General features: G+C 39.8%; 1 protein-coding gene across 2 annotated transcripts; it reads right to left on the bottom strand.

The window, feature by feature from the left end:
• Positions 1–890: 890 nt before the first annotated feature.
• Positions 891–26389, bottom strand: lrrc17 (leucine rich repeat containing 17). Of its 2 annotated transcripts, none has more exons than XM_080886669.1 (5): positions 25973–26389; positions 16774–17123; positions 15372–15858; positions 6890–7045; positions 891–1792 (listed from the first exon to the last, which is right to left on the bottom strand). In XM_080886669.1, the coding sequence occupies exons 2-5, from the start codon at positions 17044–17046 to the stop codon at positions 1350–1352; spliced, it is 1359 nt and encodes a 452-aa protein (XP_080742795.1). In that variant the 5' UTR covers positions 17047–17123; positions 25973–26389; the 3' UTR covers positions 891–1349. The 2 variants fall into 2 exon arrangements, with proteins under 2 accessions (XP_080742795.1, XP_080742796.1); XM_080886670.1 differs by having other exon boundaries at positions 16774–17126.
• Positions 26390–27555: the final 1166 nt, after the last annotated feature.

Consider the following 27555-nt stretch of genomic DNA (forward strand, 5'->3'; position numbering starts at 1 on the left):
TTTCTTAGGAAAGGGAAACGGGAAGAAAAAGCTGAGGTATGCCAAATTACACAAGCACTGAACTGAAGTTCACTGGAAACAGATCTTATGGAGGGATAAATCCAAATTTGTAATTTCTGCCTGAAATAATCACTATACACAGAGAAATTAAGGAAAGGGGTGTCTACAGCCATCTATAAAACACTCTGGAGGCTCTGTGATGGTTTGGGGCTGCATTTCAGTGGTATAGGAAATCTTGCCTAAATTGATGGAATTATGAATTCAAGAATTTTTCCTATAAGAGTTCAGGGTGTGTTGAAGAATAACAGTGATCACACCAAATACTGACTTTAAAGCTTGCTAGACTTCAGCAAACACACATTTCCCATTTTCCTAGACTATTGCACAGCATTGTTTCCATGCTACCTGCTCCATTCTCTCAAGTTTTGACCCTGTTTTATTTTTTCCTTCCTCTATTTTCTAATGGCCTTTAATTGTGTTCTTTTATGTTTTACAGCCCTTTAATGGATAATTTAACATCTGGCCCAGGAACAGCAACTCAAAATGAGCCATTTGGCAAAAAATAGCACATTTATACTAATGGTGATTAATGTGCCTTGTCCTTGAAAAAAAAAAAAAAGAACATTAAATTGTATTAGGTTCGTCTTGGGACTCATTATGTTATGTATTTAAGAAAAAAAAAACATTATAAATTTAAGCTTCTTGGGTACCTTTTAAATTGATCAGTATTACATTGTATGGATAATTTTTCATTGCTTGGGAGTCTCCGGTGGCGATCAGTAAACAGCAAGAACCTTCTTATCGTGTTGGGAGTTTCTATGTGGTGTTTAGATACCCTTCTCTGTGCCTGTGCCTGAAATGGGCTCCAGCACCCCCCCCCCCCCCCCCCCCCCCACCATAAGCAGCTAATGATATGGAATATGGAACACTTTAGCAATAATCATTTGTGATCCTTGACACATTACCTGCAATGTATCTGGAAATTTTCGATCACATAGTAAAACACATTTTCAGAAAAAAACAATACAAAAAACAACAAATTTTATTTCCTGAAAACAAGTAGACAAAAGCATACGTTAATACCAAAAGACCAAAAACTACTTTTTAGAAGAAAAAAAAAGTATATCCTGAAGTCAAAATTAAAATTACTGTAAGAGAGAAAAGTGATAGAGTTAGGTATTTCTGCAACCCATACAGAACAGGGAAGCTTTATCCCTAATAGCCTACGTAATGGATTTTACCACAAAACAGAGTTCCTCCTTTTATTAAGCCATCGTTCAGCTTGTTCTCAGACATCCATTTCAATCTTATTGTATACGTTTCTACCAGTCCTCTGAGCCGTCTGCATTTTAGCTCAGCCTGATGATTTTAAATTTGTTTGGTGCCGCCTTTTTCAGGTGTTGTGGAAGATTTGCACCCTGTCCATCACTATTGTCCATCCCTGGCTTCTGTGCGTCATTTTCTGACTGTTCTTGTGCCCCCTGTCCTGTATCTGTCCCTTCTGTTTGTTTATCTACAGGACATTCCCCGTTGTAGGTCTTGACGTAATCCGCGACACGCCAGCCCTTGAACTCAGGCGGCCCTGAGCAGATCAAGCCAGTGTGATGGACGCCAGGATGGTGCTTGAGCCAGTAATTTAGGTAGTGGATGTTGTAGTCGCAGAACCACGGGTTGTTGTCCAGTGAGAGCTTCCGTAGGAAGTAGAGGTCCTCTAGTACACTGTACTGGAAGTATTGGAGACTGTTGTTGGAGAGGTCAAGCTCACGGAGGTACAGCAGGCCTGCAAATGCAGCTGGGAGCAGGGAAAAGTGCAAACTAAATTAGTTAGCATTCTGTTGGCATTCATGAGGTTTAAAGAGCAATTTAAGACTCAACAGAGAATAAAATGACTAAAAAGGAAGAAAAATACACACAAAGAAATTGCCACAGTTTAAACTCTACCATAGTTTCTCACAGTCTTTGACATATTTTTTGGCTTTTGGACCGTTTTAGTTCATTGTTGACTGATTGATTATCTTTAAGAATAATCAAGTAATCAAGTCTTTTTATAACCCAGTACCATAAAAGTTGCAAAACAACGCAAACTTTTTTTCTAGCTTTTTTTCTAGCTTATCAACATACCTGGGTCTTCTAGGTCACATTTTTGGTTTCATGCTGTGCCAAATTTTTTCAATTGGTGAAAGGCTGATTCCATTCATGACGTATGAAGTTTAGCCTTGTCTTACTTAAAATATGCAAGACCTGAAAAAGATGCCATCTGAATAGGAGCATACGTTGCTCTAAAACCTTTCAGTATTGACGGTGCTTTTCCAGATGTGCAAGCTGCCGAGGCCAGTTTCCCTGTATAGACACTGGGTTTCAGCTGGGCTTCATGACACGCAAAATCAAACATTTTGATTTAAAAGGTGACTGCTGATATTCTCAAATGTTTCCAGTCACTGTTAGCTGTCTGATTTTCTAATGTGTGCACGTGCATGCCCATGGATGCATTCTCAGTGGGAGTAATGGGACAGCAAAGACCATTTCACGCTCCCCAGCCTTTGGCCAGGCTTTGATCTTTACAGAGCGGAAAGGGGGGGAGGAACGTATGGAGGTAGAGAACTAAGAAGGAGGAAATTCATGACATTGGGAACTTGAAAAGGAAGACTGAAAAAGTTTTTTTTTGGTTTGGTTGGGTGTTGAGGTTCTTTCAGTGTCTACATTAGCTTTATGAACATTCATCTCCAAGAACAACACAGACAGAGGAAACTATAGCAGAGGAAGGAAGTGTAATAAAGGAGGCAGGGATGCTCGTTTCACCTCCTCCTCCCATGTCTTATCTCTGGACTCATGAGGCTTGAGGCTCTCCCAAATTGGATACTATTCATGTGCTTGTTGGAGCCACAATGACCACATTCATGCTACTTTCCCAGGAACTGAAATACATGAATCCTTTCATCCAACTTTGCCAGAAAGTCTGAAGCACATTTCCTAAAGGCTAAACTGTTTATTAGGGACACTTACCTTTTCTTCCATGCTCTTCAAGAGATCCTAATCTAAGCATCTAAACTTAGAGTCGCGATCCGGTCACTGAAACTTCACTTGCAATAACACAGAAATAATGCCAGCTGGATAAACTGACTTAGTTAAAGACTATTATGAACTTTTATTTATTTATTTATTTATTTATTTATTTATTTATTTATTTAACCTTGGGTGGGACCCTTTCCTTTTACATTTTCTAAGATATAAAGTTATTAGTCTGAGGAAAATTAGGAAAATTAGGCTTTAAGTGCACTGCATTATCCTGTGACCATCAAATTACTGCTTTGTCTATTCTGGGGTTTTGCCTGGCCTAGAAAACCAAAACAATCTGCCAAAGACTTCCATGAAAAAAGTAACACAAATAAGAGAACACTGATGCAATGTGCCAGATTTTTTTATGTTGCATTTTCATTCATGTTTCTTTTCTCTCTGGCCACCTTTCCCATGAAAAGCATAAATAAACAACTTTTTCTTTTGAATATACTCTGAATGTGGACATGATTAAAAAGAGGGTTTGGGGATTTAAACCACATGCCACTGGCAATCACAAGCTCTCACAATTATACTGAATTTCTGTTTGAGTTTCCAGAGAATGTTAGACACAGTGGGGTGAGCTACAGTAGATTGTTTGCATGTGCTGTTGCAGGATAATGAAGCTTTTTGAATTTCCCTCTTTGCCAGAAAAGGGATGGACTCGCACATAATTAGCTCGGTGAGATTAATGAATTCTCACTTTTTAATGGTACTCCTCTATTTCTGAGGTCGAATTTGTATTCCGAATACTTTCTCATCTAGTCCATGTCAATGTCCAATGTTACATATTTCCATAAAAATTGGTTTTTTTTCTCATGAACTATAGGGTAATTTTACATTATTTTGGGAACTGCTGAAATAAACAAGGAAAGAAGCATTTATGTGCCTCTGAAGGAAGGAAAGGATTTGGGAACTCTCTAATAAATCAGTCACAATGCAGTTAAGTAAACTACATTGCAATTTTTTGCCTCTTGAGGCCAGTTGCGAGTAGTTGTAGTGGTTGGTTGCCCAGTGGTTGAGCGCGCAACAACCATCAATGTATTGATAGCCATTATAGGTCAAGGTTGACAAGCAGCTATGTCATTTTGCAGTTAAATTGCTGTCCTGCAGCAACTATTATATGTAAATGGCAACTTGATTAAATTTAATCAGAAACTGGCAGCAGACTTTTTCTGTCTTATTGCCATTTTATTGCTGCCTTGACTTGCTTGACTTGCTTTGAAGATAACAGCTAACTGCGAGTGGTCACAGACCTGGTCCCTGTCTTCAAAACAGCCATTTCAAAGGTAATGAGATTGCAAGTTCATTGCATATTCAATCATTTTGCTTGCACTGCAATTTCTAGCCACATTTTCCCCAGTGTGTACCATGAACCTGTTCACAATTTTAAATATGTCACATTTTGATTGACTTGGATGTCCTCAAAATGAACCCTGAGCACAAGCCAGTGAGGCTTAGAGATGAGGTGATAAACAACATCTTTCTAATAAATCACAGATATCTGTTTTCCCTGTGAGTGGCACATGTGCTTCTTTCTCAGGTTCATCTCAATAAATTTTAAATAAAAAAAATAATAATTGTGCAGTATTTCTTGAGGGAAAAAAGTGAAATATCACAATGTGTTCAAGGAGTTTAATCCTCTAGTGGGACATTATAAGACATTCCTGAATAGAGAACTGTGGGAGATTCTGTAGGCAAAGAGGATGGTTGTCCTGCCCCTGCCCTCAAGGAGTAGCCAGAATTTCTGCTTGTTATCATTACAAAAATGTAGTCAAGTATAATTATTGTTTTTCTTGGCTTATTGTAACTAAAATATGAAATTGCATGGTCTTAGTCATTAATGATGCATAGTAAATGCAAGTTAGAGGGAAAAGCTTTTTGAATCTTATTTTAGGAAAAGCCTACAAATATTGTTTGAGTTATTTAAAAAAATCTTTTGATGCAGAACTCAAAATATTGCTAAGAATGCTATCAAGTTATCGATAGTGAATGCAGCCTATCACAAGTACGTCTGCCTGGCAAATAGCAGAAGTAAAAGTTCAAACCTTTGATTTATATTGCTGATTAAAAAAACTCTTTCTCAAGAGCTAGAAGCATATATATGATATCATGGGTATGGTAAAAATGTTTTTAAATCTAGGATTACCCTCTGTTTTGGTTAACTGTTTCACAATTATCCCCGTCTTTCAGATCATCTGTTTGTCAATCGACTATGATTTGTAACAAATTGCGTCACAGGGTCTTACTCTTAGTCATTAGTACAGCAAAATGGGGATGTGTTGAAATGTCGATACATCCTGTTATCACTGTATCACTGGCAACTTTCTTGGTTACTTTTAAGATTAAGCTAAAAACTTTCATTCTTGATAAAGCATATACACTGCCTGGCCACCATAAAAAAGGTCACGCACTCTAATATTTCATTGGACCGCCTTTAGCTTTGATTACGGCACGCATTCGCTGTGGCATTGTTTCGGTAAGCTTCTGCAATGACACAAGATTTATTTCCATCCAGTGCATTAATTTTTCACCTAGAACTTGCACTGATGGTAGAGACTGACCGCTGCGCAAAGCCTTCTCCAGCACATCCCAAAGACTCTCAATGGGGTTAAGGTCTGGACTCTGTGGTGGCTAATCCATGTGTGAAAATGATGTCTCCTGGCATTGTCATCTTGGAACATGTCCATGCCATCAGGGAAGAAAAAACCCATTGATGGAATAACCTTGTCATTCACTATAGTCAGACCTCCTTCTGGGACCACATACTGTTGCTGAACCTAGACCTGACCAACCCCAGATCATAGCACGTTCCCCACAGGCTTGTACAGTAGGCACTAGGCACGATGGGTACATCACTTCATCTGCCTTGCTTCGAATCCTGATGCGCCCATCACTCTGGAACAGGGTAAATCTAGACTCATCAGACCACATGACCTTCTTCCATTGCTCCAGAGTCCAATCGTTATGCTCCCTAGTAAATTGAAGCCCTTTTTCCTGGTTTGCCAAACTGATTAGTGGTTTTCTTATGGCTACACAGCTGTTCAGTCCCAATCCCTTGAGTTCCCTTCGCTTTGTGCATGTTTACTATTAAACATAGCTCTGAGTTCTACTTTTTTTTTTCTGATGATGGGTATCCTTCCACTTTTTAATAATGCACTAGACAGTTCTTAACCCAGTTTTAGTAGTTTCTGCAATCTCCTTAGATGTTTTCTCAGCTTGATGGGTGCCAATGATTTAACCCTTCTCAAACACACTAACATCTTTTTCACGATCATGAGATGTGTCTTTCGACGCGGTTGTTTATGAAATGAGAAAGAACTCATTGCACCAGTTGGGGTTAAATAAGTTGTTGCCAGCTGAAAGATAATCCCCCATGCAGTAATTGTCCAATATGAGGCTTGTACCTATTTGCTTAGTTAAATCCAAGCCAGGTAGTGTAGTTAGGGCATCAGGTGACCCCGAATCCTGCAAAAGCTCCTGTGAAAAGCTGCAATAGGCCTAAGCGGCTGAGGCTTCCCATGATGTACTCAGCATTTCTTCTTCACTCACCACTTTTAAATCTCTTTGTTTATACACCACTCTGTATTTAATTATTTTTTATTATTAACCCCTGGCAGAAAACACCTTAAAGAGATTGTTGTGATTGGCTGCTATATAGATACAATTGAATTGAACCACCCTTAAAAATGTAATTTATCTTATCTCTGAGTTGTGCAGTTGGGTCTGTTTTCTGTGCTGTGACAACACAAAATACTTGGATATCCAGATACGAATGCTCAGATTCACATGTGTGTGTGGGAGAGAGAGAATATGTGAGCGGTGCTTCTGTTACCTGTGTCTATATGGTGCAGGTTGTTACTGCTGAGGTTGAGAAGTTTGAGGTCTTTGGACAGCACAAAATGTTTTGGCTTGAGATGTTTTATTTTATTGTTGGACAGATCCATCCTCACTATGTCAGATGGCAGGTCAGGTGGGATGCTAATCAAATCTGCAGACAGAAAAAGTTCAGAAACATTAGGCCTTCAACTTTCATGATACCTGAAAGACAAAAGTTTTTACTATCATCAGTGCACACAAAAAAAAGATATGTGAACAGAGGGTGTGAACATTTCCGGCTCTTCAACTCAGACAGAAATGTGTCTGCATCTTTATGGCTTCAAGATGGTTTGCAGGTTGTGTGCAACTTTTTACATTTTCAAGATGTAGTCAAAGGGGACATCATGTATGACAACATTTCACTTATTTGCCAGAGGGATCTCTTTTCTGCTTACACTGGAAGCATCACTCACACACACTCATACTTGTCTTTGAAGTCAGTAATGCACTAAACAGTCAAAGCGTCCTACGTATCGCAATCTCTATAACAGAGCCTCTCTGGAGTTTTGAATTAAAGTCCCACACCGGAGGTAGATTTTATAAATGTTCCTCCTGCCGTGATGGGGGAGGTGAAATAAAGATTTGACGCTGTCACTACAAAACCACTGAAAATAAAAGGCTGAAACCTGTATGTTCGGCACTAACAATGAATAGATTCAGGTTTCTCTGATCACAGTTTACCTTTTGGAGGTTTTGGATCAAAGCCTTCACAGATTAGACTTTGTGGCTTTGTGGTTTTTTGAGTCATTAGATTTGTTGAACCTGTCATGGTGGGCAACATCATGAATATCTTTTAAATTGGAAGTCCCATCTGCCGTGCCAATCACATTGTAGCGCTGTTTAAAACAGACTAGGTGGCCCATGCAACCTGTATCATCAAAAGGATCATAGCTGATTGTTTGTGAAGCAAAATAGACTGGAGGAAACATAAGTGTGCATAGGCAGCAAGCGCGGCCTAAGACATAATTAAACAATGCTTTGCTTTGGTATTGAATGCCAACTTTTTGTAGATTTGTAAGTAAAATCATGAATGAAATGTGTGTGGCAAAGCATACAAAGATGTTTCCTGAATGTATTTATTTACACAGGCTGCATCAGAAGTATGCTTATAGACACATTTATAGCGCAGATGTTGTACTCTTTACTGCCACAGATGTTATAGCTGGTTTTATTATGCAGGCATGGTGCCATTAATCATCACAGACTCCAAGAAAACACACACACATGCAGCACACACACAGATGTAGCCAACAGACTCAGGAAGTGTAATGATTATTGTTTTGTGATGTGATGCAGGGAAGCAAAAATTGTCTTCAGAGAGCATTCCAGCACATGTTATCAGTCCAATGTGGCGAGAAATCTTCTTCTGGAAAACCTAAAGGGAATCCCAGCCTGCCAATAGGTGTAAATGTGTCTGAAATGTTGTCAAAGCAGCTTTTTAGGAAAGGGAAATGCGGTCATTCCAACATTAGACTTAAACTTCCTGATTCCCTTGTGAGAAATCGGACTTCAGTTTTCCGAGCCAAACGCAAATCCTCCATTGCAAAGACAGATACATCTGTGGTCTTCGGTGTTTTACCATAAATAAAGACCTACGCCTACACTGTGTATTCAGCTGTGACAGTAGTGTCTGTGACCAGAAGTCCATGTTTCCCTCTGGGTAGTAAAAGTTCAACAAAAAGCTGAGCTACGGTGTTGGGTGAGCAGAGACCGATTTGCTTGTTCTTCTTTTTTGGAGATAATTGTGTTTTCAGGAAGTTTCAGGAAGCTTTTATCAGGAGTCACTTTTTTCATGGCACAGATATGGCAGATAAAGTGTTAAGCACTTTCCTGCTTTAACATCTGTTAACATGTATCTACTGATGAGACAGATGAATGAAGGAAGATACGGAGGAAGGACCTGGGTCAGGAAGTGTGAAAGTCATTTATCACTGCACTGGGCTCTCACTGAATCTGCTGAAGTCATTAGTTCGGTGAACAGCTGTACCTCTTGGACTTTTCTTTTTTTTAAAAGGACTTCATGCTTTATAGCTGCATGAGAAAACGTTTCCTTTTTGGAAACCCAATCTATTTAAAAAATCCATTATAAATATATATATATTTTTTAAATTCTCACAGATGTCATAATCTATTATTTGTAGTCTAAGTTGAATCACCTGGTTCACTTCAACAGGCCAACTTTAAATAACTTTTTAGCACTAATATACGTGGCCACTCACCAATGCAGTGCATAGAGGTTCCTGTATTAGTACAACTAATACTAGTTAAACACAGGAACACAGGGAGTAAATGCAGTATTTACACAGTCTCAATACAAAGAACGAAGCTATTTACATTATTTAGTAGGAGTGCAGAGCATCAATCTGGAAATTTATCTGTGTAACCCACTCTACTATTTATGTGCTAGCACTAAGGATGATTTAAATAGATATGTGGAGTGAAGTACCGGACCGTAGCCAGAGTCTTTTCTTTCTTGGCTTCAGATTCCATAAAATATCATGAAGCGCTTCAGTCATTCCTGCAAAGCAAATATTCAATTTGTGCAAAAACACTGAACTCACTCAGAGCACGTGTTGCAAAACCTTTTTATACTGTTTAGACAGCAGAAAGTGAAGCCATTAATTTTTTACAGTGCTGATGTGATTACAGGGGGTCCACTGTGCATAGTGAATAGTAAGCAGCCATTTATGGCTTTTTTGGAAGCACACCCCACTTTTGACAGGGGAAAAGGTTACTTCACATGTTTATGTTAGGCAGTATTATGTGTTGCATAGTAGCACTAGGATGCAATAAAGTAGTTTATATATTAGGATGGGCCTTTCTCGGTTCCACATGTCATGTGAGGTCAAATGCACCTTACTTGTTAAATTGTAAATGTAAATGCTTTCATGGCAGAGAAAGAAACACAGATATGCAGTGCAATGAATCTTAGTCTATTCAGAACCCTTAGCAACAGAGTTGAGATTATTATTAAGTGGAAAACCTATTAGTAACTCTGTTTACTTTATATTTATGACGGTGACCAACTCAGTGCTCCTCCCATGCTACATTGATTGCTTCTGTGACCGTTTCACCCCAGTGTGAAAAAGTAAAAAAGTTTCCCAAAAGGTAAACAGTTAACATTGCAGTCAGGACCCTTGAAACCACAGCAACTTCTCCTCAACCTAAAATATGGTCTTTTTTTTTTTCTGCTAACGATCTGCCCGCTGTCTGTGATCCACGAGATCCATAGAGAGCTATAACAGTGCTATGAGTGTGGGTGTATGTGCAGCCAAGTCACCATATACAAATGACTCATTTTTGTGCTGCCTACTCAGATGTCAAATGTCCCAAGTTTTTACACAGCACTTGTTACCACTGAAATCTATGATTTACCGGCTGTAACAGCAGCTTTGAAAACAATGTCTAGGAACATAAAACTGGGTTTCTGAGCATCATCATGAGATTTATAATGTTGGGCGGGGGGACTGTTAAAAGATGGAAGATTTTTGCTCTCATTTAACACGTCTGGCTTATGTATAACATCTTACAATATCAGAAGTGATGGGGCTTCCTAGAATATTTTATATACTCTAGTGTAGTTAAGGTTTCTGTTATGCGTAGACACAACACTGGTTCATCCATCAAGTTGGGTGCTTTTTTTATGAGTTTTCAGAATGTCTGTCAGGCTACTCAGCCTGACAGACATTCTGAAAATGGTCATGTACCAAGACTGGACTAAAAATGAGCGAAAAAGCAGCCAATGTCCAAAGGAAAACCTTAAAAGCCTGTGAAAAACACAGAAGAGCTATTGCTCAAGAGTACTTTAACAACTAAAAGATAGTGTGGGTCCTTGGAAGCAAACTATAAAGAACTCAAACTGTTCTTATAACAGTGGCCAAGGACTTTACTAAGACACTGTAGATAAATGGGCATTAACATCACATCATGGCCCTAAAACCAATATAATCACAGTGCTCTGTATAATCTGAGGGGGGTGTCTACTTATCCCTCCTTCTCCTGCTGGGTGAAGATGTTTGGCCTTAGGTCTTCAGTACTCTTGGGGGCTGCGGGTGGCCCGGTTTTCCCCGATCCATCTCTGTCTGCTTCTGGCTCCCGGGCTTCGTTTTTGTGGCTTCTAACCATCATTTTCAAGTACATTCGTGACAAAGACCCATACACATACACACACACTCACACTCGACACTCTCTCTCTCTTTCTCTCTCACACTCACACTCACACACACACACACACACACACACCTACACACATACACACTCACACTCTCTCTCTTTCTCTCTCACACTCACACTCACACACACACACACCTACACACGCACACACACACACCTACACACATACACACTCACACTCTCTCTCTCTTTCTCTCTCTCACACTCACTCACACACACTCACACACACACAGGTATATTGTTGATTTATGCACCTGTGCATTTTCAAAAGTTTGTGTTCCAGGTGTTGTATGTTTATTTTTCTTACAGATGTGGCAGTTGGAGATACATTGTGCTATTTGTACTCTATCCTTTTATTACAGTATGCCTTCCCCATCATCTTCACCTATAACATCTCAAAGTTTCTGGCTTCAATTCTCAACACGTTGGTAGGCAGCTCTAAACACCACATCCAAAAGACATTAGATTTTGTTGACAAAGGGATGTTATTACATCTTTCATTACTGAAGCAGTGGACGCAGCTCGTAAGAAATTACAGAATGACCTCAACTTCAACAACAGGAGCACTCTCAGCACTGACCAAGTGTGTTTGCTTTTGGAACTGTCTTCTTTCCACATTTTTTACAAAAACTGGTCAGCCCAAAACATGGGCAAACAACAGTTTCCCAGTTTCACCCACTGTGGCCAACTTGTTCATGGAAGAAGTGGAAAAGAGGGCTCTGCTGTCCTACCCTGGAACACCACCAAATCATTGGTTCAGGTATGTGGATGACACCTGGGTGAAAATCAAATCTGACGATATACCACGGTTCACTGGTCACATTAACTCAGTGGACCAACACATCAAGTTAACCAAAAATATCAAGTTAGCCTTCTTAGACTGTAAGATTCAAAAGTTGATGTGTAACCAATGCATACAGATCAGTATTTAAGATTTGTTAGTATTTAAGCCACAGAGACACTGTGTCCCTGTGGCTTTCAAACACCAAAATACTCTGTGCCAAAAATTGGTCCACCCCAAGGATCTGGTCCCCCACAGAGTAACGGGGAAAACCCCACAACCTCTGGTGAAGTGCATGGCAAAACACAAAAGAGCTAACTCATCAGACCAAGACTCCGCACTCTATTCACACCTACAGGTTAGTTGAAGAAATCAAGGAGGCCGTTTACTGAAAAAGGGAAAGACCATCTCTGAACTGAAGGAATCACAGCATCTTACAATGTTATGATTGCAGCAATTCCACAACCCTGTGTGAATGGCCATTGATCAGTGGTCTCTGATCAGTGGTTGTTGTTGGTCATGACAATTTCCATATTAATAGTCAAGAAACTGACCTCAGTAGTGCTAGTTTCATGCATCAAGACACTACAACAGTAGTTCATTTGGGCTGAATTACAGCAAAGAAAACTCTAAGCACTTAGATTGTCAAATAGACAAACGATTAGGGGGAAATCATGTAAGTGTAATGCTTAGATTAGATTTCACACGGCTAATACAACTATTAAATGAAAACACAAGTGCTGGAAAAGAACAAAATGAGAAGTAAATATGCAGCGTGGGCATCCTTTCAAATCAAAAGCACAAAACCAGGAATTAACTGTCATGCACAACAGCTGCACCATATTAAGGAATATTCACACAACACATACAGCTTTTATGGTGCGGTGTGGTTTAGAAAGAGGCAGGATGGGGAGAACCATTACTGGGCATAAAAAAGGAAAGTTGTGGAGAGATGGATGGGATGTTCACCCTGTGAGCAAAACAGAGAAACCTTATGATGCTTCAGATAAAGAACATATTCAAATGTCTTACTGTAGAAAAAAAATAATTAGGAAAATATGCAAAAGCTTCTTCAAGTCCTTACAACACAGAAGCTGCATTGTGTGGTTTTGGCTTGTCGATTCTCTATGAAAGACTGCTTTCTCAGGAGGATACAAGCTCGCCATTGATAGATGTATTCAAATCCTCATGTGGGACTTGGTCAGAATAATGGACGCAGAAAGTGTCAGAGTTTCAGTGTGTGTTAAACAGTGTGTTAAATTAAATGGATGGTGAGAGGACAACAAAAAGAAGATAGAAGAGGAACTGGAGAGGCCACATGAAAGTAACCACAAGGGATCTGCACAAATTCAGAAATTGCCATCTGTCTTTTTGAAGGCAACACTGGGGTCACTATGACAACAGTCTCATAGTGACAGCTTAATGCAAAGATAGAACCAGATGTGAAAACCTGGGTGAGAACTTGGACTATATTTGCAAAGTTTAGAGCGCACGTGTAGTGCTGTGATAAAGTAATTGCCCCTAAACCTAAAAACTGGTAAGCACAAGTCCTTGTCAATCAAGTGTTTGCAATGACTGGCAGTGAGTCTTTCACATCGCTGTGGAGGAATTCTGTTGAAGGTCATGCAACAGCATCTCAAATGCCTTTAAGTTTGCACTTTGACTCGGCCAATCCAAAATGTTCATTTTGTTTTGGGGTCAGAAAAGGTGGCTCAGAAAAACAAAGAAACCTTTAGCATGACCCACATGTTAAACGCTGCAAAGCCTCAAAAACCCTCCAATGTGGCTGAATTAAAACAATTCTGCAAAAACGAGTGGGCCAAAATTCCTCTACAGCGATGTCAAAGACTCATTGGCTTCATTGCAATTTTTTTTTTCTTTTATTCAGGTGGTCTGTCTAATATTAATATTTATTTGATGATGTGAAAAATCCTATAAAATTCACACAAAAAGAAAAAAGAAAAGAAACGAAGAAGAAGTCAGGAAGGGGCAAATACTTTTTCATAGTACTGCAAAAGTTTAACTCATCAAATGTCACATTACATGATGGGTAATAACAAGAACAAGCCTAAAATACTGGCTGATCAGATAAAGACATCTGCCTTCACACAAAAACCTGTACATGTATGATATATATGAAACCTTACTTTTTAATCCTAACTTTTCCACTACTGAGCAAGAGTTTGAAAAAGGAGAAGAGAGCGCCCAGCCAGGCTCAGACAGCCAGTGTAGAAATTGCTAATAAAACAAACACGTCTCTGCTTGCCGCCTGATTATAATCCAAACATAATTCAACAAAAAAAACTCTTGCGCCTAATTTCAATGAACAAATAAGCAGGACTGTGTCCCGAAGAGCGCTGAGCAAAGCTAATAAATGTGCCTTTTCATATGAAGTACTCCTCTCACAGCAGTTTATCTGTTTGCAACAAAGAAGCGGCCAAGTTTAGCAAAGCACCTGAAATTGGACAAATACTGTCTGATTCAGAAACAATGAAATTGTTCTTTGTCAGAGTTTATTTCATTCCTACATTTAGTTTAATTAAAGCTGATCATTTTTCTGTTATTGCACTAATAATAAACATCTGTGTTTTTCTATAATGTCTTTTTAACTTTGACTAAAAGTTATATCAATATACTAAAGCTAGGATGATACACGAGGTCAAAGTCACATTCCAGAACAACATTCCTTCAATTAGAGAAAATTAATTAAATCGGATTGACAGGTTAGTGAAAACAACTGTTAAATGCCATAATTTTCTATGTACTGCACCCTGGCTTTTCTTTCAGTGAAGTCCTCGAGATACTTTGTCAGTGATAAGAAAATAATCACATCCTACTCCCCACATGGCTTCTTCTTTGTGTTGCGTTTATGGCGTAAATGTAAAGTTGGGCTACTCAGCATCTAATTAGTCTTATAAAGTACTTTGTAGTTAATTTGAAATGCAACTTTTCTAACAGGCAAACAAACATGTAGTATAAAGATTACTATGTTTCACCAGCTCAGTTTAGTACATGGTAATATTTTCTTATTTTCACCACATTTCCAAGAATAAAGCTTGGATGTAAGATGATTTTTGTGTGGTCTTACTAACCACAACTTCCCCATCCAGTACATAATGCTCACCGTCCAAAAAAAATATCCCCCCCCCCCCTCCCCCATTTCACAGTTAATAAAAAAACATTTGAACATAACAAACTCTGTAAATGAGTTTTTTAATAAGGTGCTTTTAGTCCAAGTTTTTCTGCACAAACCTTCACACCAGTCCTTCTAAAACATCTGGACAAACCAGCATCCTCATAGCAATGCTGCTAATAGGTAACCTCTGCTGCCCCAACCAAGACCTGCATACGTCAACTTATATTATAATGGCATCCAAGTTGTGTCTTCTTGCCTCAGATTTCAAGGCAAGAAGACACAGATTTAAAGAATAGGTCACAATGTATAGATAAAGATATAGAGAGACAGAACTTGACAATCTCTCACCTTTGTTGCTGCAGTCCAGCAGCGGTTTGGGAAACATGTACGTGCGGCACATGGAGGTGGCATCTGGCTTCCTTATTTTTGGCGGAGGCTTTGGCCGTTCTACAACTCCAGGTTCTGGCCCCTTGTCTTCCTCACACAGCAGGTCTACAGTCAACTTTTTTAGTTTCTGACCCTTCAGTGAAAGAGGCTCTGCACATATGGCGTAATTGCCCAAGTTGCGGTTGCCTGGCAGCTGCAGTTTTCTGATCAAGCTTTCCAAGGGACACAGGCAGCTCCACGGGTTGTCATAGAGACGGAGATAAGTAAGGCGGGGTAGGGGGAGCAGGACCTCCTCGGAGGCTGTTGTCATTTGGTTGTGCTGGAGGAGCAGGGTTTTGAGCTGGGAGAGGCCACTGAACGCATCATCCTCCACCCTGGAGATGCGGTTCTGCTGGAGATCCAAGCTCTTCAGCTGGGTGAACTGAGCAAACATGTTGTCCCTCAAAACCTGAAAGGAGAGATGTACTTGAGTTGTTTTATTTGCATTTCTGGACAATATGGTAGCATTTACCATCAGCTTACTTGTGCATTATTCTTATCTTTACTGTACTAAAAAACTTCAATCGTCTGCAGTTTGCAGCTTGTAGGAATTTAGCCTCCTACGGCCATTTGACCCCATGTTATACCACAGATTCTATATAAAAAATGGCCATAACTACTGTGGCATTACCCACTGATGTATAGGCAACTGTTTCAGAGCCTGAAGTTTAAAATTCCCATATTGCTGGAGCCAGATGTCAGACATTTGGAAAATACAGTGGTGCACTATGTTAAGATTACCATTTCTGAACAGCAACAGTAAACCCAAAGTGCTGCAAGTGGTGAAAGACACAGCATGGATCAGTTTTCTCTATCTGTAATTCCAAGTATCTAACTTTTCAAATTACATATTTTTAGTGTAAAAAATACATGTTAAAGATGTTTTAAATGATAAAATATATCCTATTTAAATCCAAAACAAAGTGCCGAAGACTTCCCGCATAAGTTATACCTGTTTTCATTGCTTTCATCAGTGTCTATTGCTCAGTCATTTCCACTTATTATCCTGCAGGCTAACATTTTGTTTCAGTTCTCTCAGCACCTGCGACATAAACATCCTGTACTTGCTCAGACATGCAAAAAGCTGCACACATAAGGAAGAAAAGTCTGTCTTTGATCTTGCTCCCAAATAACTGGTGCACAGATGCTCATGGCATCAACAAGCCATCTGAAGCATAGAGAGTAATAGATTATGGATACTTAACTCAGGCTTAATTGCTGCAAAGAACCCAATTTCTTGCAAAAAAAAAAGATCTCCAGTCCGCTGTAATTAACATCAGTTGTTATTTTTGCACCAGGTGAACAGAAATCTGCCTGTAAATACCTGAATCCTATTTCTCGCCAGCAGTAGGTGGTGGATATCTTTGGGCCAGTCCTGCATCACAGTGGTCAGCTGCCTATCCTGGCAGTCAAGGTATTTTTCTCCTGACTCCATGTATTCCAAGCACACCTCAGTTTGACGCCTCATGATGCCGGGCCTGCCTCTACCCCGTACATGGCCCCGTGCGCCCCTCTCCACAGCCTTTGACCGAGGGCCTCTCCGGGGTTCCGCTGATCCAAGGAGTAGCAAGAGCAGGAGGGAAACAAGGAGATGCATGACAGGAGAGGAGAGGATGGAGCCTGGCAATCAGGTCAATTTCGGAAGTTGGATGAGGAAGGGATACAGGTCAGTCACTGCTGGTGGCGCAAACAGAGGAAGAGAGGGAGAGAAGAAAATGAATTTTCAAAGGTCTTCAGTGGAAACTTCTCACAAAATCCTAAAAGATTTGCAAGAGAGTCCTTAATAAGAACCTGCATCTTGGGCCTTACTGTGTGGAGTTTGGATGTTCTCCTGGTCCATATGCAGGTTTTCCTCAGTACTCTTTATACCAGGAATTTGAGGATTACCTGAACCCATTTGCTGAGTATCACACTTTTTTTTTTAATCTTCATGAGCACTTTGCATTGAATGCTTTTATAGAATAGAAAACATGAAAATGTCAGTGTTTGACATCACATTATTGTGTGCATTTATGTGCAACATAAAGGAGAAGTTGACACAGATAAAGAGTATCTGCTTTATTACAGCATATCTGTCAACATCTGGCAATCTGTCAATATCTGGCAACAACTAAAGCAGTAATGCTGAACATGTTGAAAGAATTAGTGGGAAAGCTGAGTGATTGTGGAGTGGGCAGAAATGGGGTGTGGGGGTGGAAAAGGGGTTTTTGAGAAAAAACGAAAAGACATTTCTCGAGGTTGATGTGTGTTCATAACAGTTTTCTTTTATTTTTTCTTTCAGTTTTCTTTATTTTCTGCCTCCAGCCAAACAAAGCTGAATGTTCAAGATCTTCTAAACACAGTTTTTCTCCTTATAATATAGGAATTGTTTGTGTTATAAAGTAGAGGGTCGGGGTGTGTGTGTATTGCATTTGAAATCATGTAGTTTCATGTGTTTAGAGCTATTTTCCTTTATCTAAAAACACCAAGAGTGCTCGATACAGTAACAAGTGTGTTATGTGTATAAATATCTGCCACATGTACGTGTTAGTTGGACAGTTTGACAATACAATATATGTTTCATTATCTGTCAGGTTCCCAGACAACTAGTGAAGATCATCCAGAACCACAGAAACCTGGCCTGGATGTAGTACTGCACATAAAAAGCCATGTAAAGCCACAAGTTTGCGGTTTGTTCACACACCATTTACTATATAGGTCAAACCACCAAAATGTGGCGTGTTAATTAGTGAACTTAAAAGGTAATGTAAGCAGTTTTGTTTTTTTAAATATCAGGGCACATGCAGGCAAGCTGTTTCTACTGGTTTCCAGTCATTTTGCAAAGCAAACAAGGCTGATTGTAGTTTCATATTTACAGCAGCCTACCAAATTTCCCAAATAAACCATTTCTTTTAAAACCACATAGAGCCTGTATGTCTGTTTCTTGGTCTGCTGTTCTTGCCATTTGCACTGTCAAACTCCAACATTGTCATCAGGTGCAAATATGAATATGTCAAGACTGTAAATATTATTATTTATTGCCTAATAATGATGGTAATTGTCTTTTTTTTACTCTACAGTTGGTTGTTCTCACAGCCTGCTGGCTATGTTAATATGCGCATGTGTATGGGTGTGCACATTTCATGCCAAAATATATGAGTCATGAATCCCTTGTGTTATCAGAGCCAAAAAGAAAAAAAGAGGGGGAGGCCGACAGGTCTGCCAACGTGCACCCCGCGCACACATACAGACACACATGTGTGCTGACTAAGGCCAACTGTACCAAACCGCAGCTCTCTTACCGTCTTTCAGACTCATACAGTGGAACAAGCCTGTCAATGCAGATGGTGTCGTTCCATTGTGAAGAACAGACAGGGCATGTAGCTAGCTACAAGCAAAAACAGCTGAGAATGTATCTGGGGAAATACTTTGCACTTCACTGAGAAATCTTCTGTCCATCTACAAATGATCTCTAATCAAATGAAGCAAAAATAAACCTTCAGTTTCTTTCACTGAAGCCATTATATGGAGCAATTCCCTTCCAGCGAGCTGTCTCTCCAAACCCAAGAAGAACTTAATGAATTGGTCTTCTAAGTCACTACCTAACATTATCTGCCTAACTGTGCCTGTCTTTCTTCTTTCTATGTATTTATGTGCCAGTGTGCAAGCAAGAGAACATGTTATAGATCCTGTGGTAAATGTTTATGAAGCTGATGAGTGGCATGTTTTAACACAATGAGAGACTTGTGCCACGTATAAAGTCCAGACTAGATTAGACTCAGGTTGAAAGCACAGAGAGACTTGTTGAGGAGATCCAGACACATCCCCTGTGTATCACTATTTAAGTATTTGCCAACGTAAGTGCTTTCAGTTTAAGCCATTTAAACTGGCATAATAATAATAATTGTATTATATTATATAAATGACCTCTGCTTACAACCAAGCTATGCAGAAGGGCATCACTGAACCCAGAAGCAAACATCCTACAGCAGCAGAAGATCACACTGGGTGCCGTTCATGTCCACTAAGAACAGAAAACTGAGGCTACAGTTCACACTCACTCGCTCAAAATTAGACAACAGATGATTGGAAAAATGTTGGCTTGTCTCATGAGTATCAATTTCTGCTGTGACATTGTTGGCTGAGTTAAAATTTGGCATAAAAAACATGAAAGCATGGATCCACCTTGCCGTGAATCAATAGTTCAGGCTGCTGGTGGGGTAATGGTGTGGAAGATATTTTCTTGGTGAAAATATTTGAGCCCCATAAAATACTGAGAATGATTCAAACACCACAGCCTAAGTATTGTTGCTGAACATGTCTAGCCCTTTATGTCCACAGTGTACTGATCTTGTGATGGATACTTTGACCAGGATAACAAGCCATGTCACAATAGAGCACCTTTGGGCTGTGGTGGAATGGAAGATTTGCATAACAGATGTGAAGTTAACAAATCTGCAGGAATTGCAGATGCTATCATGTCAATATGGACCAAAATCTATAAAGAATATTTCCAGAAGCTTTTGAATCTATGCCATGAAGAAAAGGGGGTCAAACCCACTTGTGATGTATACCTACCCATTTATATATGTAACTGTGGTGCTGGTCTATCTCTCTTTTTATCTAGTTTATCTGGTTATCAAGCTTCTAGACAACTATTGGCATAGTCACTCTACATTATCCAGCACACATTCCAGCTGTGACCATAATAAACCCACTCAGGCTAAACCCGTCCCTTTGGTTAGCCCCATGGCCACAGCAGACTAGTTTAGTCCTTCCACTCTGGTATTATTTCCCACTCCAGCTACCACTGGTCAGTGTATGCCAACCCAAAGTGGTCAAAGAAAAAGAAAAAAAAAAACTCTCCCTCCATCTTAGAACATCTACAGAAGGCCCATTTATCCTCAGGGGCGTCTCTAAATATCACACAGACTGTTTTCCTGCCACTATAACATCTGTCCTGAACAAGAATAGAGTTTGGTCTAGACGTAAAATGTGGTAGCAACGTGTCCCTGCGTTTTGACTACGTGAAAATAAACCTCTGCAAAGAATTCGAGTCCTCTCTTTTGCCTCAGAGACCTTAATCATAGTTCATTTTTTTGTTCATAATTTTTGTGTGGATAGTGTCATGTCTGTGCCCAGTCTGGAACACAGTTGTATCCACAAGTTCAGCAAAAGTCCTGCCTGCTAGCAAGAGTGACATTTAATTGTCTCCGGGTTACTTTACAACGATAAAGATACAGCATGTTCTTTGAGGTTTTTTTTTTTCTTTTTTCTTGTTGCTAATTACTTTTTTGCATTTCTGGCTCAGTTGTGAGGAATTTATTTTTCAAAGAAACCAATAACTTTTTAATAAGACAATTGATGCATGCAGTCTTTAGATGAGCAAAAGAGCTTTAAGTTGTCGACACAAATGAAAACAAACCGCTGAATAAATACCCAAGTCTGAGGAATATGTTTTGGGGACAGTTTGCAGGGAGTGTTGATCTAACTGAATATATTGTCTCCCTGCTGAACCAGCTTTAATGTGCCTTATCCAAAGTCCTATTATTTTTTACCTTATGTCATTTTATGAGCAGCGCTCGGTGTAACACATAAAAAATTAACAGATTATAACATTCATATTACATTCATACATCTGTAATGCCGTGAACGCACAACCATTCCTACCTTCAGTATTGGAATTAGAGTTACTAATCAAACAGTGAGATTACTTTTGTTGTAGTCTCAGTTTTTAAGCATTCTCTGATTATATACAAAAAGCATATGATCAAAATCAAATTGGATTTTAATTTGCATTGCAACAATTGCCCAATTTTAGTTCACGCATGAGATGTTGTCAGAGGGTGTGGACATTTGCACATATGAATCATAAAATATTTCACATAACAACAACAAAGTGACAGTGAAGTGCAAACTGGACCCTGCCCAGAGACAGCTCTGGTCTGTTGAGAACACAGCATCAAATGCCTTCAAGCACCTACCAAAGTAACGTGTTATAATAAAGCAATAAGTGAAAGATCTCCAGACCCAAGCTGAGTGTATACTGACCCCAACTAAGCACCAATTAAAAGTAGCTTGATTTTTTGGACAGGGATTAAGGCCGAAAATGTCATCCATTTCTACAGTAATCTCTCTTACATTTTTCTGTGAAGTGCTCTCCAGGATGGTTTTTACCAATTATGCTACACTGACCAATCACTTTGTCAGGTACACATGTTGTGTGGCTTTTTAACACAAATTACTAACCAGCCAATCACACAGGAGGAATTGAATGCATTTAGGCATTTAGACATGGTCTAGCTGGCCTGCCGACATTCAAACCATGGATGAGAATGGGGAAAAAAGGAGATTTAAGTGGCTTTGAACGTGGCATGCTTGTTAGCGCCAGACAGGCTGGTCTGAGCATGTCAGAAAGTGCTGATTTATGAATATTCCCACACAATCTTCTCTAGAGTTTACAGAAAATGGCCCGAAAAACAGGGAAAATATGCAATAAGTGGCAGAAAAAGTGCCTTGTTGATTTCAGAGGAGAACTATCACTCTTATAGGAAGTTAACAGTAACTCAAAAAATGTACTATGTGTTCATTTAATCTCGAACTGGTTTGTTGACCATGACATTGGTTTCACTGTACTCAGATGGTCTGACACAGTTATCAGGTCTCAATCCAATAGAGTACCATTGGGATGCGGTGGAAGATTTGAATAACAGGTATTCAGCTGACAAATCTGCAAAAACTGTGTGTTACTAACATGTCAACATGGACCAAAATCTCTGCAGAATGTTTTCAGCACCTTGTTGAATTAATGCCATGAAGAGTTGAAGTGCGTCCAACGACTAAAGGATACTAGCAAATTGAGTGTCTTGTGAGTTTATCTTTAAATGCAACATCTTCTGTATCCAGACAAAATAAGGTATTAGGGATTTGTGTTCATATGCGAATATTTGTATGATTACTCTCAAGGAATCTCTAGTAGTGTAATAGTAACGTAATAAAAGTTTACAGCATTGCAATAAAAATGGATATTGTGCAAAAAACGAAAAGATACAAGTGATTCATTGACTATATGTACAGTAGTACCCACACTGCACAAAATATACACATAATTTAGGGCTGTCAGTACTGGATAATAAAGCAGATAGCAAAGTATGCATACAACAGACACCCGCAGACATATGCCTGAGCATGCTCTGTCTTTGAGTGTCTGTGTATGTTTCTTGAATTGTCTGTGTGGGCTCAAATGGGCCATTTGGGCTCAGTAGACCAGAGCAGACAGGTTGGCCTCTAAAACCATCGCATACCACCTACATCAGGAAGAGGCACTGACTGCAGTTTGGACAAATACAGATGGTGGCTGCTTGTTTATTCGAAAACCAGATGCAAAAGATGTTTCAGACTAAATAGAAACCGCAGGAAGAAAGTGCAAGTCCCAAAGGCAAAATTTAAGTTACCAAAAAAAGTGACATCAGCAAAAGGGAAATTCCTGCTGGCAAAGAGGAGATATTTTTTGTTTGGTTTTAAGTGTCACTGTTTTTGTTAAGCCAAGAACAAAGAAGAAAGCCTTTTGGTTAAAACCCTGGCTAGCTGGGGGAAAACTGCAACAGCAAAGGGTGCCCGTGTAATAGATCTAGTCAGATTATATCTGTGGGTCAAAGTACAGACCACCGGTGACCTCTCGATGACTGCAGGGATATTACATAATCAGGATAGAGCGCTGTTGCTGGTTTACAAATGATGAAAAGACAAGTCAAAACCACGGCAATGACTTCCAGACTGATGATGAAGCAGGGCGTACCTAAAAAGCAAAAAAATAAATAAAATAAAAAATAAACCCTGAAAATTGTAGTGATTAGTGTAACAGTATATCGCCAGCAAAGCCTTGAGACTGCACAGTGGCTACCTGCACTGGTCGACCACAGAGGATCTTGGTGGTAACAGTGGACAGGCCACTTGGTATGGAAAGAGTTCAGACCGCCAGGGGAAACAGTTCAGAAACACAAGGGCCACTGTGTTAGAGAGAGAAGTGAGAACAAGAAGGGGAGGCTGTAAAAACAAGAATGAGGTTTTCCTGCTTAGCTACTAATACAAAATGTAAAAATTCCATCCAAGTCGCATGCACACGGAAGCCATCAATTGGTAAGTCAGGCAGTTAATAAGAGAAGAAAAAAAGACAGAAAATCGGAGAGCATAGACAAGGAGTGAGCTTATATGTGATAGGTGACTTTTCTTCTTTAATACACTGGAAAGCCTCCCTTGCTTTGACCTTGCTTTGTTTCCTTTGGGTTAACTCTCCTGCATGCCCAAGTGCAACTGTTTAACAGACCTACCGACAAGCTACTCCAAACAGAGAGAGATGAAGACAGGGAAAGAATAAAAGTGCAGACAGTGGGAATGTATAGAAAACAGAAGTGGGAGGGAAGTCTAATAATAATAATCCCTTAATGCTAAAGGAGAGGATGAGACAGTAACAGAGACAGACATGCTGCGCATGTAGAAAGCATTCAAGAGAGAACCCTCACACGTCCCTGAGAGCCTAATTGAAACCATACAAGTTCATTTCTGCAGTGGAGGAAAACTGAGAGTGCTGTGAAAGAAATGTTTGGAGACAGAAAGTGAACGCTTGAGTGTTTCGGAGAGGGTCAGAGGTGCCCCCGCTCACAAAAGCAAACAGCAGAAGGACTTTTCTGACAGAAACGAGCCATTTTGCCTGTCTTTGTGTCTTCCCCCTGCAAGACCCACGAGAAACAGCTTTCTAGAACACTTTGAAATCCAAACACGTGCAAAAGCATGTCCAAAATCAGCAGTTGGTCACCTTTGAGAGTGGCCAGAGTCCAGCTGCATCTGTGCAACTCCTGTACGGGAAAAATGGCCAGCTTTAAGTAAAGATTATGGAGTCATTACCCTACCACCACCCATCCTAAAAAACAAAGAGCAGGGGAGGTGCTTTATCTTATTATTATGCAATATTTTGCGGTGTTTGATAACATAGTATGTCCTCAACCTTCAGTGTCTACTTTTTTTTAAAAGGGAGTTCAAAAGCTGACACAAGATGTTTAACAGAGTTCAAACGCATGCACAATGCCTTCCCCCACCACCCAGCTTTGGTTTGGTGCCAGACACATCTGAGCGGTAAAGACAAACAGAGTTCTCCCACTCATGTTCTTACCCCAGCGTGCTCTATTTAAATGTAACTGCAACAAGACTGAGAAGAAGGAAGTTTTACTAAAAGGCACCAATGCACTTTGTAATCAGAGTAAACCTGCAACTTTACCAAGTTTCTCTTCTCTCCTTTTCTCCCTGAAGAATTTCAGGGTGAAACCACACACTGCTCCCACTTCCCAAGCATACGTTTGGAATTTCAGTTAAAAGAGGGCACGTAAATCTGTGTGTGCATATTGCTGCAAGGACATGCGCAAATATAATCAAATATAAGCAACCTGCGAGAAAACAGCACAATCTGTGCAGCAGTGTGTGGATCCTTTAGAATATTCTAACATCAAGCTTTTTGAAAATGTCAATGTTTTTTGCCATTTCCTTGAACTCTCTTGCAGTCCTTCTTCATTTTCAACGAGATAGAGAACCGGCTGCATTCAATGAACATGAAGTAGCACACAACAGGGTTCTAAGGGCGTGGCTATCTATAATTTCTTCCTTACAGTGCAAAGAGGGTCCAAGAAAAGAAATTCACCTCTCTCCCTGGCAGAAGTGGTGCTCGGCTCAATCTGTCGCAGCAGTGTGAGCGGGACCACCAGCCAGTTACATAACATAAGAAGGAAGCATCTGAAACAAGAACTTGGATGTTTCATTCCTGTTTTTTTTTTTTTTTTTTCTCTTTTGCTGCTTTTGCAGAGATTTCAAAATTAATCTCTGGCGACAATGATCCCCATCCGCCCACACGCACATTTTAAAATAAACTTGGCACCTCTTCAGCACTTCCAGCTAAAAATTTCATAGTGGAAAGAATGCTTACTTCAGCAATTCAACAAATCAACAAATACAGAGCAAGAAACAAGAGAGAGCTTTGCTGAAATTATTTTTTAAAAGATTTTCTAATCTCCTCCCTGTTTATGAGTTTTAATTGCATTTTGCATGTTCTACACACTTGTGTGTTGCTCATTTCTGCCCTTTCAAAGCTTCACATTTGTGATGAGTTGTTATTGAGTTAGTGTCTGACACTCAATCCAGAATTTCAATTTTGCTTCTGCATCTGCCAAAACTTGTCTTTGACTCTCTTACTATCAATCCTTTAGTAAGTAATGAAAACTGACAGAGTTTTTTCATTCATTGTTAGTGCACGCCTTTAAACTCCCTGTAATTTCTAAAGAACAAAGGGGTTAAAACAAAGGGGAAGTAATATATGTCTGTTAAAATTAAAAGTCAACTCTGCAACTTTGCACCCTTTACTTTATGATTTAACTGGTTCACTGTGGCCTTTTGTTAACACTTGGAGAATCAGATTTTGTTAAAGAAATACACTTTGAACAATCCCAAGGTTGCAAACTTTTATATATAAAGGTCTGATGCACTATTTTTTTTCCTACCTGTGCAGGGTGAGAATCTGACCTGGGCTCATCCACTAGAACCTGCAGATCTCCGGTTGATCCTGTATCCCAGGCTCCTAATCCTGTCATGAGCGCTGCATCCAAGCCAAGAAAATCTGCCTGGCTGCCTGTAAACTTAGAGCCTGGAGTGAGGGACGAATGAGTGGCTGCGCTTGCTCTCTCTCTCTCTCTCTCTCTCTCTCTCTCTCTCTCTCTCTCTCTCTCACCTTCCCTCTCTCTCTCTCTCTCTCTCTCCTTTTCTCTCTCATGAACTCCTTGCTTTTCACCCACTCAGCTAGACTGTACTGAAAGTGTGAAGAGAGAGACACAGAGAGAGAGACTGCAAGCAATGTAAAACTGATTCTCGAAGGAGCTACAAGGCTTTGTCTGGTTTAGCAGTATGCACACACACACACAGACATGTGTGGGAGGGCTCCAACCCTGCACTGATTCCGTCTTGAAGCAGTGGACTTACCCCCAAGATGTGCTGCTAACTGGCCTGATAGAGAGTACTCTGAGTAAGAGAGAGCTTGTGAAGTCATGCACTCGCCCACCAATGCAAACACCAGTGTGCCAGCCTGTCTGTCTCTTTCTTTTTTCTGTTGTGCTACTCAAGGAAGAAAGAACCTTCTAGATTTACCTTAAATCTTTACAGGCTTGTTCCAAAATAACTTTGGTCCACTTCCAACATCTGCTTCAGTGGTGAAGCACTGTTTTGTTATTAGTCCTTGGAAGATGTTACATACATCTTGCAAGCAGAGCGTGGGGTTTCACAAAGTTTTGCAAACAGTTTGCCACTCAACACCTGGATTGCATCAATTTAGGATACAACAGCACAAGAGAAGTAACCAGAGCTCATTTGGAGTTTTATACTATGTCCTCACAGTATGGGTTTAAGTATCAGCACCTTAACATTTGTGCTTTGTACTCCCCATAAATCATTGCCATTACATTTGGCTGATGTTCATGCAACGATTAATCTGTCATATTTGATTGCTTGTTACAAGAACCGTGTCAGAAATTGTCTTTGGAAACTATTTGACAAAGGGCAGGTCCTTTCACAAACAGATGACTGAATGGATCTTCTATTTTTAACCAATCAGCAATGAAACATTGGGTGCAGAGAGCATCAAAGAAGAAAAACAAGCTGCAATCTAAGAATTCAAGAGAATTAACAAGCGGTTTGTGTTGTCAGCTGTGTATTTAGTATATAATCAGATGATTCTGCATTTGTCCATAAAAAGCAAGCAAGCCAATATATTCTACAGGTTGGTGAATGGCAAGAACCTGCAGCAGTTCAGCTCTAAACACATAACCTCGACTCAGGATGGGCTCTCTTCAAACACTGTCTTGAAAATTCTGCAAGAATCCCAACCACAAGTAAAGCTGCTCCATCTTGACTTTAAGCACGATTCTTACATTAAAATTGTATCCAGTGTGTTAAAATACTTGAACCATGAATTTCTGGTAGAGAGCAGATTTCATGGTTCTATCAATAGCAAGTAATCCAGGCCCAGACCATCACACTCCCATCACCATGCTTTGCTACTGGTATGATCATCTTTTTATAAAATGCTATATTA

Source organism: Rhamphochromis sp. 'chilingali' (genome assembly GCF_963969265.1).
Source record: "Rhamphochromis sp. 'chilingali' genome assembly, chromosome: 7".
NCBI lineage: Eukaryota > Metazoa > Chordata > Actinopteri > Cichliformes > Cichlidae > Rhamphochromis > Rhamphochromis sp. 'chilingali'.

Excerpts from the sequence above, each read along its gene's own strand:
- lrrc17 (XM_080886669.1), bottom strand. The coding sequence starts at position 17,046 with ATGCATCTCCTTGTTTCCCTCCTGCTCTTGCTACTCCTTGGATCAGCG. Across the intron at positions 15,859-16,773 it reads TGGCGAGAAATAGGATTCAG|GTTTTGAGGGACAACATGTT; the intron begins GTATTTACAGGC and ends CTCTCCTTTCAG. Across the intron at positions 1,793-6,889 it reads CCTGCACCATATAGACACAG|CTGCATTTGCAGGCCTGCTG; the intron begins GTAACAGAAGCA and ends CCCTGCTCCCAG.